At 38.8% G+C, this 14,480-nt stretch overlaps 1 protein-coding gene across 2 annotated transcripts; it reads right to left on the reverse strand.

Moving 5' to 3' along the window:
• Nucleotides 1-581: 581 nt before the first annotated feature.
• Nucleotides 582-10,147, reverse strand: ccm2 (CCM2 scaffolding protein). Of its 2 annotated transcripts, none has more exons than XM_022768827.1 (10): nt 9,775-10,147; nt 5,348-5,524; nt 5,080-5,163; nt 4,594-4,777; nt 3,916-4,052; nt 3,260-3,395; nt 2,976-3,033; nt 2,727-2,862; nt 2,462-2,600; nt 582-1,925 (listed from the first exon to the last, which is right to left on the reverse strand). In XM_022768827.1, the coding sequence occupies exons 1-10, from the start codon at nt 9,802-9,804 to the stop codon at nt 1,621-1,623; spliced, it is 1,386 nt and encodes a 461-aa protein (XP_022624548.1). In that variant the 5' UTR covers nt 9,805-10,147; the 3' UTR covers nt 582-1,620. The 2 variants fall into 2 exon arrangements, with proteins under 2 accessions (XP_022624548.1, XP_022624553.1); XM_022768832.1 differs by lacking the exon at nt 9,775-10,147 and adding an exon at nt 6,434-6,627.
• Nucleotides 10,148-14,480: the final 4,333 nt, after the last annotated feature.

A 14,480-nucleotide genomic window follows, 5' to 3' on the forward strand; every position in this document is an offset into this window, starting at 1 on the left:
CTCAAGTCAGATAGGCTATTTGAGCCCAGGTGTAGTGTTCCAGTCTGTGCATGCACTCCTACACCTCTGCTTCAGTCCCACAACAAACATGACACAACCCAGACAATGGGCAATCATCTTTTGCTTCCAGTATGTTTTGTACTTTCAAAACTTACTGGGGAAGAAAAAAAAATGAAACGGTAGATCTGTGAGGGAAATGGTTTAAAAGCCTGGTGAGTGGCTTCACAGAATGGAATGTGCTCAACTCCAGCTGTCCTGCCAATTTCTTGTCCCTCAGACTCACAAAACTAATCCCCAACTTTGAGGCTATTCAGCAACATCCAGCGTGACTGCTTTGATGAAACTCAGACTGAAGTTTCACAGCAGCTTAGGTGCATCCAAGCAAATGATCAGTCAGAGGGGATCATAGTCAAGATTATAAAATGTTCACCTCGTGTCAGTTTTGCTGTAAGAAAGTCAAATTAAATGAGGAGGTTACTCTCACTTCAAACTGCTGATAATGCAGCAGACAGGTGTAAACGAAAATCATTCATTTGACATGATGATGCTTGTAATTTTACAACACCAACAGAAAAACTGTGTAAAGGAGCTGTTATTTAATAACTATGATTTGCTCAACAACTGTAGGTACAGTTCATAATAACCTGTCTGTATGTGACAGACAGTTGGCAACAGTACTGCAGTGAAAAGGCACAATGACAGATGTAATGTCACAAGACACAACAAGATGACCTGCATGAGAAGAACAAACATCTAAAATCATAAAGTTACATCAGCCATCAACTAACTGGCTTTGTCAAATACAGTCCCCACTCAATCACAGACACTGAATGAGAATTTTGTTTTTACAGCATTTCCTTGGTCAGTTTGAATAAGGCAAAATTATATAAATGAGTAAACACATAACAAATGATAGTGTAAAACAAAGTGGTACACAAATCTTATTGAAAAACAAAATTATATATATATATATATATATATATTATTATATATATATATATATATTTATATATATATATATATATAGAGCAAAATGTTACACTCTCACAGCAAATGCACAAATGTGAAATAACTGAAGAAAACCAAAGTTCTTCTGGTGGATGAAGCTGATTGACCTATAGTAATACAAAAGCACAGCTTAAGTCTTAACCTTCTAAAACATGTACACAGTCCTCTGACAGATTCTCCAGTCTTTGAGGGTATTCAAAACAGAAACATTCTCAAAGAGTCTGGAGCTTTTCGCTACATTGGTGACAGCTGTGGCAGATACTGCCAATAAAGGATACAAAAATCAAAGAAACTTTAAAAACATATCAGAGCTTACGAATCCCTCTGAAATGCAAAAATAGCCAACTAACTGCATGTCATCTACAGGCTCTGCATAAGTGCATTTGTTGACTTCATGTTTTTGTGGTAATAAGCTGAGGTTTTCCTTGAGTGCGTAGGGACTATGGAATGTCCTCTTGACAATTAGAGGAAAATACAAGTAACCAAATCTTAGGTCAGTGCTAAGGACCACCTTCATCTGATCCATTCAGCTCATTTCTGTCTACTGATCATTTGACGTGAGGCCGTCAGTTTATGTCCTCACCTCTTGCAAATATATCTTTGTTCACCATGTCAGGGTGTCACTCCCTCCTGGTCCATACTGCAGCCTAGAGCCTCAATGTCATTACTGATGTCGGTGATCATTCGGTCCCATTCGTCACCCTCAGAGGCCTCCTGGCCCTCGTCTGAGGCCGCACTGTCGCCACTTCCTCCCGCTGCTCCGTTGCCATTGGTGGTGGAATCGGAGGCGGAGCTGGGCGTACGTCGATAGCGACCAAAGCTGTCTGTGATGATCCCTCGGCCGTCCTTGACACCAATGGTCTCAAGGAAATTCTCAAAGTGCTGGCTGTCCTTCTCTGGTATGAAGGGACGCAGGCCTGCAGGGGGCAATGAAAAGCTGTAAACACTAATGTACACACTAGTACTCATCACAAGGACACAAGTGTGTTTTGAAGTTTAATGCATATGATCATGGACTGTAACAAAAAAAAATGTTTCAATTACATATACAGCGGTAAGTGTATCTTACTAAGGAACAAGCAGCAGAGATATCTCATATTTTCATGTGGAGAAACGAAAGTTGGTCTGAAACTGTTGTGGTTAGAAATTGGAACTGATTGTGAGGTGTGGCTTTACTGTCATAGCCACCAAGCAAGACTGTGACAGCTCTGCTTCAATATTTCCCACCATCTACTCATAGCCTGACCTCAACAGCACATTCATTTTGGGGGCAGCCAGTAAGTGTTGGTCAACATATTGCAGTGTGATTGAATAAAAATAGCACTGAAAACAGCAAAATGCCAATGACCAAAGTTTAGACCAGTTTAATACAGTGGACAGAAAACAAAGCTTGTCCAGTGACATCAGTTAGTCAGCCCTCCCTGCAATATGGTTATGTTAAGAGTGGTCGTACCAAGTAGGAGGAACTTTCTGCTGTCCCCATAGAGTTGTCGCAGGTTTATGCAGAACTCATGGATGGATGCACCGTTACGGTATTCGTGGAGCAGGGTAGCAAACTGCTGGATCTCTTGCGATGACAGTTTTGTCCGCAGCTATGAAGGAAAGAAAAAAAAGAGAGACAGAAAAAAAAAAAAACAAGAATCAATAAAGCTTGAAAAAAAAACTTCTTGTTCTCAAAATCAGAAAGGGACAAAGAAAGAGAAAGTGAATCATCATACTGTAGTCATGTAGTCCTGCAGCAGCTCTGCAGCAGTGGTACTGAGCTCTCCTTCACTCGCGGTTTTTGTCTGCGGGGATGCTGGGGTGGAAGCTGTTGGGGAGTTTCCTTCTGCCTCTACAGAGACCTGGAAAGGACTGACACAAAAATGCATCCCTTATAAGTGACAAGTAAACAAATTACAGAGTGTCTTTCTAGAACACTGTACCTTAAATGGGAACAAAATAGAAATCTTGGACTATGTACTTACAATGAGTTTCCTTCTGCTTCAAAGGCCTCTTTAACATCGACTTTGCTTGAAGAGTCATCTGCAAAATTAAGGCAGATGCACATTTATATTTAGTTCTGAAATGTTAAAAGCTTGGGAGGTTTTCTATATTGCGCAGTACCTGGAGAAAAACAGCACTATAGCACTAAGCTATTAAACCAAATTAAATCTTACAAAACACATTCGTTATTCTTGCTAATACCTGAGAAAAATATGTGTGGTTCCTGTCTGTTTGTTTTTGTCTAGAGAACTGATCTATTCCTTACCGCTGTATAGAGAAAGGTGTCTTGTAGGTGTAGTTGCTCCATCAAATATGGCTCTGTCCAAGAAGTCGATGGTTGATTCTGTGTAAACAATCTGAAAGACCTGGCTGAGCAAAAGACACAGCTCCTCTGCTGCCGCCTGAAAGACAAGGAAAAAAAAAAATGTGTTAATATATTTTACATCTTCTTTATCAAAATGTCACCATTATCTTACAAATTCAATTGAATTGAAGTCTTCCATGACAATTTGCTGGAGTGTGTTATCTTTACTGTAATTATGATTTCTGGTCTTTACATCAATAAGAATGCATGAGCAAATAGCTAATTACATGCATCAGTCCAGATTGTGGTTTCCCGTACGCTCATTTTATTAAACTAGGCTTTCTGAACATTAGTTTTAGAAGTTAATAGCAATCTTGAGGATAATTTCCATAACTGATTCAGTTTACATTGACACTTAACAAAAAACACTGCAGGTGGGTTCACTAATTCACATTTTGAAGTCATCTCTGTTAGTTAATTTGTTGTATACCTTGGTTCAAAAGGCACTGTTTTCACCTGTGTAACCTAAATTAACTTAATAGATGAACCATGCATACTGCCACTTAGCTCTTCCAAACAGGCTTGTTGTTTGCATAACGTTGTATGCAAAATATTACCTTATTATCAACAGCCAGCACAAGCAGACAGCAGACTTCCACAAGCACAGCTCCACTCTCTGATAAGGAGCTCAGGGTCTGAGATTTGTTGAGATCAGGACACGAGCTGGGACAGGGGGAACCTCCTGACTCCTGGGCTAAAAAACACAGAAAAATACGTAGTTAAATCTCATTATTCAAATGTTAAACACAAACACAGTAGCACAGTAGGCACTACTAGCCTACATTTTTTAAATATTTGAATCCAAAACGCTTCTTCATTATTGGGCCATAATTTGATTATAATTTCACATAATTGATCATTACTCTCCCAAATAGATGCCAATTAAATGCAAGTTTTGACTGGAATTGACTCAAAACTGGATGTAAAATTATCAGATTCCTATTATTCCCTGTTAAGCAATTTGTCTTTGGCCAATTAAATAAGGACAAAGAACCAGAGGGATCTGGCAACATTGACTACAACTGTAAGTGTGTTACAACAGAACTGCAAGTAACTCCAGTCTAGATGATCACTGTGTGAAGCCCCTGCTAGAACAAGATCCTAAACTACTCCTCTGCGTGTTCTTAAGTTTCTGTAATCTTACAACTTTCAACAGTCTGACAAATTTTAGTGTCATTTTAACGTGTCTACTATTCCAGGAGCCAGTATGAATGCGTGTGTGTGTGCGTTCTTACCTGTTTTGATCACCACAAGGTGCAAAGAGTCATCCCTGATATAGGAGACAGCAGCAATATCATGGATGGGCACTCTCAGGATGATATCCTCACCATCACGCCATACAAGCTTTATGTTGTACGCCGACAAGCTCACCACTGCATCCTGCTCTGATGTCAGCTGGCCTGCCAACTGATGCGATTTCTGAGAATGACAGGGGCATACAATATGTGTAATTATCCCTGTTATGATAGACATCATAATACCATATCTGACAACTTTTCCAATTCACTACAAAGGAGTATAAACAATAAAGTTTTTTATGAAATGTATTCTCTTTGCATTTACAGACATATAGGTATTAAAGGATTTTAATTTATTACTGTTAATATCTCAGTAATGTAAAAACTATCCAACTAGTTTTAGAATGAGCCAGAGAGAGAAAGAGAGAAAGAGAGAGAGAGTGACAACAAGATCAGGTTGAATCTCCTTACACAGATACTTACTCTTGCATTGTCAATGAGCTGTAGCACTTCTGTGCGACTGGATGGGTTCAAGTATCCTGGGACTGATGTCAGCTGCCCCAAGTACTGAAAGACAAACCATACAGTACATATATAAAGTGTTTTATAAAGAAATGAAGAGATAATATATATATATATATATGTGTGTATATATATATATATATATATATATACACACACATTATCTAAAGATTCCTCCATCCTTTTAATATATAGGTGTGGGTTTTCTCTGCTTATATTTCACACTCACTTTGACCTCTTTCTCAATGTAGTCATTAAGCAGGATGTCTGGGTCAATGCGGTGGTCAGGCTGAGAGAGTGAGAAGGTGTGGAGGGCCCTGCGCTCCGTGGCCTTCTCCTGGGCTTTCTTGTCTCTCCCCTTCTCTCCTTTCAGGAAGACTCGTTTGAACGGAGACACGATACCAGGCTGGTGAATAAAGACAAAGAGGAAGGAGAAATTAGAAGATTGTTGTAACCACTAGCATAACTGTGCTCTTTTGTTATTAATTCACCTTCCAAAATGAAATACACAGTTCATATAGATACACTACAGCATGCCATACTCTTTAAAAACCAGTGGCACTCTATGATCCTCTGTGACAGCATATCATTAATCATTACAGTACTTTTTATGTCCAAAACACATGTGATACAGTTAAAATGGGTTGGCCACACTGTAAAGCACCTCCGACGCAGCTACAAGTTAAATGTGCCCAAAAACCAAGAGGAAGCTATATCAAACTTCTGTTGACTGTGGTACTTGTATGCCTTGTAATTTCTGCTGATCCTGCTTCCCCTGACTGTGCTGGTCGCTGCAGAGTAAGATACAGCAGACTGAGAGTACAAATGTACAGCCCTTCGCATTACCCAATGTGTTGCTGCTCAAATATTTAAAACAGCATGAGCAAGAGGAAACTCAGTATTTTGCAATAATCAAGATGTTTGCAGTTGAAGCCAATGTAAAACATCATTAAACAACAGAATCCGATCTTGACATCAAAATGATGAACATCTACCTCAGACCCTCAATGAAAGCTGCCATAGATGTGTCACAAAAGAACAAGATATTTTTTTTCAAAAATGCTTCTGCATATACTTAAGGAGCTGTCCTTTGCATTGCTCACCTATAACCAGTAGAAAAACGTCAAATTATATAATATTATTATTTCACTTTAGTATCAACTGGCACAATGTAAACACTGTGACTCTATTCAAGAGCTCAGATAAGTGTACTTACCACAAGCACTGATACAATTTACCCATGGTGTTAAGTCTATGAAAAATAAAAAACATTTCAAAGCATATTTCTAGATGGAAAGCATTTGAAAAAGCCTACCTCGTGCTCCATGAGCCCACACGCTTCAAGAGTAGCCTACTCAACGGCAAGCACGTAGCCTGGCCACAGATGCTGCAACGCTCACAATGTCTAAACAAGTCACCTGTTGCCTCTGCTCACAGAGTTACAGCTGCTAACTGGTGAGATCGACACACAGGATCAAGCACTGCCTGAACATGTATGAGAGGGGTGTGACCCCCACAAAGGAAGGGAAGTGTTTCTGTCTCTCTACTTAGGCACTAGAACAGGAAGGGGACCAGCCACAACTTCCTGTGATGACACGCACATACGTGCACTGAATGTTGAAACGCTTAAAACCTCCAACACATTATTCTTGTTTTTCTTCACAGAAGTCAAAGACAGACAAAAGAGAATAGTGTGGTGACAATTATGTTCATTCCACACCTTCAGATTTTATTGTGATGTGATGATTTCTTTTTTCCATTACTCACTCAGAAGTCTGCAACTGAACGTCCATACACATCACTGCTAAACCACAGATATAAAACAGTGTATTAGTATATGTATATGTCCTAACCACAGCTGTTACATTTGCAAAGCTGTTTACACTGCATGCTTAATATACACAACAGTGCAGACTATCTAATGTAGGTTTTGTGGACTTAGTTCCTTTTTTTTCCAGACACTATAATTTGGCCCCTTCCTGATGTGATGACACTTCATCACAGACTTAACACATCATAGAACAACACAACCTGTATGGCCAGTACATTATTTAACAGTATGTAGCTCCTGAAGACAAGTGCATTAACATTTTATGGCCTTTCCTTGTGAAATGTGAGACGAGAGCTACCATAGCTGACCCCGGTGAATGGCCTCAAGATGAACAGTGCCTTTAATGGTGAAAGTCTGTTAACAAAGAAACATAAGTGAGGATACTGTATTGCTTCTTTCTGATGTGGTGACCAGGGTGACAACAAGTGTAGGCAGACTTTTAAACTTTCTCACACTTAAGAACAAGGCATGAAAACTTAGATCAAGTGCAGCAGAGGATGCTGTGACAAGACAACAATGCTTTTGCCCTTGCATATGGCTTACAGTTGCCACTTCCCACATGTTTGAGTTGTCAAACCTTCGAATCCTTGGCTAGGCTTCATATTTGGGGTTGTCAAGCACAAAACATTTACCCATTGTGGCCTTTCAGGCCACACTCTTACGTAAACAGATGGATGAAGTTCTGGGCATAGAGGCAGTTCTACATAGGAGTGTGTGTTGAGACGCACGCCATACTTCTTGCATTGCTTTTAGCAAGACCTAGCACATGCTCTGTCACTCAGTGGTAAACATTTTGGCTGCGCTGGCTGCCTGCTCCACACACCATGAAAAACGCTACCTGTATGATCAACTGAATTTTAGAAATTTTGAATTTTGTATTTAAGGGCTGGAAACACAAACACAAATATTTTTCCATACTGTCTTTTTTTTTTTTTTACTTCTCCAGACCTGGAAATAGCTAAAACTGAATTCTATACTTTTCCATACTATGAACCCTGCTAAGTCTTCTATAGTGGCCCTAAGGTGAAATGCTAAGATATTTTCCTGCCTTTCCAGGGCGGCAGCACCTCCGTTATGTAAAGCTGCTCTTCACCCCGTCAGTGTTCGTAAGACACTCATACTACTCAAGCTAGGCTGAAAGCAAGCTAATGCAGCATATGTGAGTGTACAGGAAACTTTCACTGTGCTATATTCCAATGAGGCAATTCAGCTGTAAAATTCATCTCCAGATATGCATCTAAATTTCATGCTATGACTCAGAATCCTTGACAAGTAGGAAGCCTTTATAAACAAGTTTATAAAAATTAAAAAGTAAAGTCAAAGTAACACTATCATATTATCATGTGAAAGGGTCTGTGCTTTCGCATGAACCTGTGTGATCATATAAAGCTCCATACAGAGAATGTAAAAATACACCTGGGCCAAATGCTAATCATTATCACCACCAAGTGGCACAAACAAGAACTGTACTGATGATAGGGCCCCTTAAAAGTTAGCACCAACTTCATATCAACAAGTGAAAATAGAGAAGGAATTATTTTAATTTGAGGATATTTGACTTTCACAATAGCTAAAATGGCAAAGTCTTTAAATGTATCTTTAAAGAAGTTATTTTTCTTTTTGCTGACAGGCGAGGACTTATCAAGCTGATAGCACACTTCTGATCAGTTATAATTTCTGGAAAAATATTTCCTTGCCACTACAAACCTTCTGAACACTAGGCTATCACTCCATTTCCGTCCAAATTTCCTTTCAAATCAAAAGGAAGTTAATTAGATTGACAATAACATTAGTGTTATTGAAATGGAAAAATGATGGCATGATCAGCACAACCATAACAAAGACACTTCACTTCTCATTATGTTGCTCAGTTTGCAATCTTGTCATGAAATGTCGTGCCTGGATTTGGTGGGTCCGGCCCTTCAGTTTCTTCCTGTGCCAATCCTTAGAACAGGGGGAAAATGCTCCTTTGAAACAATAGGAAAAAAGGACAAAGGCATGTGTCCAAATGAAATGTCAGCTACATGTCTGCACATAAAGATCTGTCTTCCAACCAAGTGGGATCATTAGGTAGTATGTGTATGTACTCTATGTGTGATAGGGAGTTAGATGGTTGGTACAACCAAGGAGTGCTGGTTCCCTTTAGCATGACTGACACTGATAACCGCTGTCTTTGACAGCTGATGTTGAGCACGCAGGTCTCCCATGACCCACGCCTGAACATAACAATGAGCGTTATTACTCTGGAAAAGATGGCTATGCGTTTGCTGCCTTTTTTGAGAATACTGGCACCGCGATACAGTGTTGCGAACATCACCTTCACCGGTAAAAACACCACAGCGGATATAACATTAGCCTAATTTTACTCTGAATTAGAATTACCACAACCAACATCCACTACATTTAAACACATTTTTGAACTGTAGAGCGAACAAAGCGTGTTAAAGTTGGTGTTGGAAATATAAAAAAATGATAACAGCCCGAAGCTCATGGTAATCCTGAACAGAGAACACTTTAATTTATAACATTTCACTCGCTCTTTTAGGCTCAATCTGTTGCGCTTCACATTTATTTAATGGCTATTCGGTAAGTTAGGCGTTTGCCCGTTTTAAGTGACGCTGATTAACGGAGAAGACAGTAAATATGTCAGTGTGTTGTTGTGAGTACTTTGCCACTTTCCGCCGGTCAGCTAATTGACGCAAACGTAACTTGATGTTCGACTAAACTTAGCCATCTAACAGCTAAGCTAGTCTGCTCTGACTAGCTCACAAGTTAGCAGGATAGCCAGACAACTTAAGTAGCGTTATGCCAAATACCAGACTTACCTTTTTCACTTTTTTCACATCATCCTCCATTTCTATGTAAAGGTCCTCTTCTTCATATTCAGCTCAGCATGGAGGTCCAGGTGAGACGACACATAACCACCGAAGCAGAACACTCATCTGACAGTAGTTAGCCTGCTAGCCTATCTTAGCTTAGCCTAGCCTAGCGTACGTAAAGTGATGCCAAATTTGAGCCGATAGCAAAACGCCATGCCGGTGTTTGTCTTACTCCGAAACCATTAGAAAAAATGCAGGCGCACCACCAGTGTGAAAATTGTATGCTTCAGTACGGCTAAAACAATTAAAGAAATAGTCTGTTAAGAAGACAAACTCGGACAACACAGGCAAAACTTTTCAACCGTGCCGCCATTTTGGGCGTTGAACTGTGGTCCAGCATGCTTTGCTTTGCACAAACCAAAACAGCTGCTACTGTGTAGTATGATAATGATCATAACAACAGGATTAGGGGAAACCAGCCTGATGTGCTGTCAGTTCAAATTGTTAACAATAATAAAATAATCAGTTTATTCAATGACAAAGTCTCATCTCAGACCTAAATTATAGCCACAAATGCAGACAATGACTTTGCATAGGTGACTTACTTATCTTAGCTGTAAATGCCTTGTAATTGTTTCATTGCTACTTCTGATATTGTGTTGTATTTGCTTTGTTGTTTTCTTGCTACAGACTCACCTGTGCTTTTTCTGATCATCATTTGTGAAAAAAAAACATAAAAAACCTCATATTGTTTATAAATCCTTTGCATAATTAAGTCATGATCAAAAAGTGAGGGGCTTTCCCAAATAGAACTAGAGCAGAATATTATCAGTTGTCATGAAGCGACTATCAGCAGGATTCCTTCATGTCTTAGTGCTCAGTAAGCCATAACAGCTGTTGTTACTGTAATGCATTTGTCTAAATTTCTTGCCCTGAAAAGAGTGTTGCAAGTCTAAAAACACACAGCCTATACATGTTTCACTGTAATATTTGTGATGACAGTAAGAGACAATTTTAAGTGTCCATCAAAACAACATCTTGACACATTATTTACATTTACTGTTTACTATCCCTGTTTTCCTAGGACAAGAATAGGAACAGATAATCAAGACAGCAACAGCGAGAGAGAGAAAAACATGTATAGATACAGCAAGAGGAAAGTGAAAACGAGACCAATCACTCACAGGTTTGGCTGCGCATGAGTGCCAACCAAAGAAGGGTAAGTTCTGCACATGTACAGTAACTACAGTGGTATTTATTTACTTTTAAACTGTGCCAACTTCATCTGTTTTCCTTTTTTATACCTTTGTATAAAGCACATGAAAGGTTATGTGTCTGCTTGTTGTTTGCAGTACTTTGGGTAGTAGGTTCAGCTTTTTAGGTCAGTCATGATGGGCTTCTTTATCGTAAGGATTAAATGTTAAGCTATTTGGTCTGAATTTGTCATATTAAAGATCTGCATTCAACTATAACAATACACTTTCACAAATCCACTGCAAATAGTGATACAAGTGGACATCAATGCAGATGCAAAAGTAATACATTTGGTAATCCTATCTTGTCAGACCTCATGTGGCTTTTATTACATGCTATAACACAGTTCTCTGCAGATTATACCTCTCAATATATTGTATATTATCAGAAGAAACATATTGTGTCTGTAAAATTTGTCTATCAAAGGATGACCCCACATCCATCCTCTGCATATCCACTGACCCTAGAACTTCTCTTGCTGTAGTGGAGACTATACCATGTGTCAACAGCTATATTTATTCAGTAGTAATAGTTAGTAAAACGATTAGCAAAATGATTTGATCCAGTATTAGAAGCCCCTACACAATCATGGTCCAGCCACATAGGTGTTTTCACTTAAATTGCCCGATTAGCCTCTTCTCAAATTGATGGCTACCTCGCTTATTTCACTTATTCACTTATCTCGCTGGTTTTTTCATGTCAACTTTGACCTTCATCATTTTTATTCATATTTAATTGGAAAACTAAAAGCTCCAATGTGTGTGTACAGGGCTTTAGCAAACTAAATGAAAAATTTACTAGTCACAAGCTAAAACGTATGCTGTAAAGAATTATTTAGAGCACATTCAATAAACCCTTCTCCCCCCCTTTAGTTTAAACTGTGTACGCTAACATCTTACATCTTTGCAGGTGATATATTGCAGCCATTTTCGTCTGTCAAAATGTGAGAGGTGCATGTGAATACAGTACTGATATATTGCACTTTCAAATACTATATTTATTTTTCTCTTCTGGGATGAACAGTCTGATATATGAATCTACAGTAAGGCTTAACATTACATTTTCAGCATAATATTTCTCTTTTCTTCTAAAAACCAAAACATACAAAAAGAACTTTAGCACCATATGTTATTAATAATATTCATATTGTTCCCAAAAATAGGGCGTAGGTACAATACTGGACATCAGTTTTGCTTTTTTAAAGAATGGGGATTCCATGAAACAATTTACTTACATTTTATATTTAACAACAACAAAGAAATCATTCCTTATATGTTCTCAGTCACAACATAGGTTGTATGAGTACACTTTCATAAAGTTGCTACAGACTGTAGCGAGTTTGCTTACTGACATTGTGCCAACTTTTGGAATACCCCAGATAAATCATATAGCCTAGGGAGTATCCTGATAGGTTTGTGAAATACACCAACAAGCTAACACAATCTAGAAATTGATTGAATATAAACAAAGCAATATTTCCCAACACCTTTGATAACAATTTCAAAAATCAGCAGCAATTAATATGACAACCATAGTCGCTTCATTGGAATATCAAATCCATTTTTAAACAAAATATTACAGCCAATTCTACAATAACAACAAAAATAGATACACACAGATTAAGGACATATAGATGACAGGAATTTACAACACAGCAATCACGTTCTATATACTTTTTTTACTCAGATTCCATTAGCAGAAGTACATTTGTGCTCCTGTGCGTTTACCAAAAAGATGCATTTTGTCATCTGCCAGTTTCATTCTCTCAAAAAAAAAAGAAAAAGATCCTAGTGCAGATTGAATCATAGTAAAACAAAAACATACTGTATGTTGAAACCAGTATAATAAACATATGAACAATAGAGTAACTGTTGTTTTTCTTTGTGCAGATCGGAAAATCAAAATGGCACCATTGAGAGTTGAGTTCTGCTGTAAACTGTGTGGATTTGAGGTGCTAGCTTTTGAGCATTTTGAGACTGCAGGTTTGTAGGGTGCAGGTTCTCTCAGTCAACCGGAAGGCCATGCTCTTAGAAAGCCAAAAAGTGGACTCTGCAGTCCACAGTCGTAGCACCTTTCAAATGTATTTATTCAGCACCAGGTTATTAACAAAAATCAAAGGAGCAAACGTAAAAGAAGAAAATGCACCGTTTTATCATCTGAACATACTGCTTCAACAGCCAAACAGATGGTCATGACACAAAGGTACAGACTTAAACCAAGTCAAACACTACAATGGCCTGCTGCTACACATTAATGCAGAAATCAGAGGGTTTGTTGTGCAGTCAAGAGCACTTACATGCTAAATGTTGAGGGTCACCTCACAATGAGTTCTAAAGGCATGCTGGGAGGTGGTAGGAAAACCAGGAAATGAGGTTATTCAAAAGTGAATCAGTGATCGGGCCTGTTTCATCATTCCATTGTAAGAAAATGCAAACATAGGTGATTTTTTGCGCATTTTGTCATCACTGACTTCTTCCTCGTTTTATTCCAACTGCAGGCATTATTGTTTTGGCTAGAGGATGTATTGTTCACACGAGACAAACAACACAGAAAGTTTACGTCTTGGCACTACAAATCATTCATCATTGCAAGACAGAAGAAGATGTAAAGGCATAGACAAAAGTACAAAACAATCATTGACTAAATCGTTCAGTATCGTGGCTGGAACCTGTTACGACTATCCATCCAAACAGTCCAAAACTAGCGCTTTTGAGCTCAGTCTAAACTGCTAATTGTAATTTGCTGAATCAGCTTGGGCTGTAGTGATTCAGCTTACTCAAACGTAATAAAGATGAGGAACCCTACGTTCAAGTACAGAAGATGTTCAGTATTGCCTTACTATTTGTCCTATGTTTTTGAAAGAACCAGTAATTGGGTTTCACACAGTACCCACAGTACTTGGTTCTGTCACACTGTGAAGATTAGTTGTAACACTGTAACTAGGTAACAGTGCAGTCCTTTAGATGACAACTTGGATGAAACTCTAAGACTAAATAGTAGTGGTCTGAGGTGAAAGCTGACACAATTGAGAACATGGCTTGATCTGGTTTTGTGGAGACAGACAGGGGAATATCGTTTGGTGTTGTCATCTTGGTGAGTGTGCTGGCACATGAAAAGAGTAAAGAAAGACACTGGCATTGTTGTTTGCGGACCTGGCTGCCATGGCTGGATTGAAGCACCCAAAGTAACAAGGCACAACAAGGACTGAGAAGAACAAACTTGCTGTTCAAACGCTCTTGCTGTGTGTTGTGGCTGTCGAGGGATGTAGAGTTGGGCAGGTAACCTGACAGAAAACAATTCTCTGCAGGTGATTTCTTTGTGACCTTGTTTATGGTATAAAGTGTGGGAGCCTGAATACTACACTGTACAGTATAGAAACGGCTTCCACTTGCACTCTTGTGTAGCTTAGCTCTTGAAACCCGTGTAGAATTTAAAGAAAACAAGAAAAATATATAAAA

The sequence above is a fragment of the Seriola dumerili genome, unplaced genomic scaffold (assembly GCF_002260705.1).
Source record: "Seriola dumerili isolate Sdu_G_001 unplaced genomic scaffold, Sdu_1.0 BDQW01000025.1, whole genome shotgun sequence".
Lineage (NCBI taxonomy): Eukaryota > Metazoa > Chordata > Actinopteri > Carangiformes > Carangidae > Seriola > Seriola dumerili.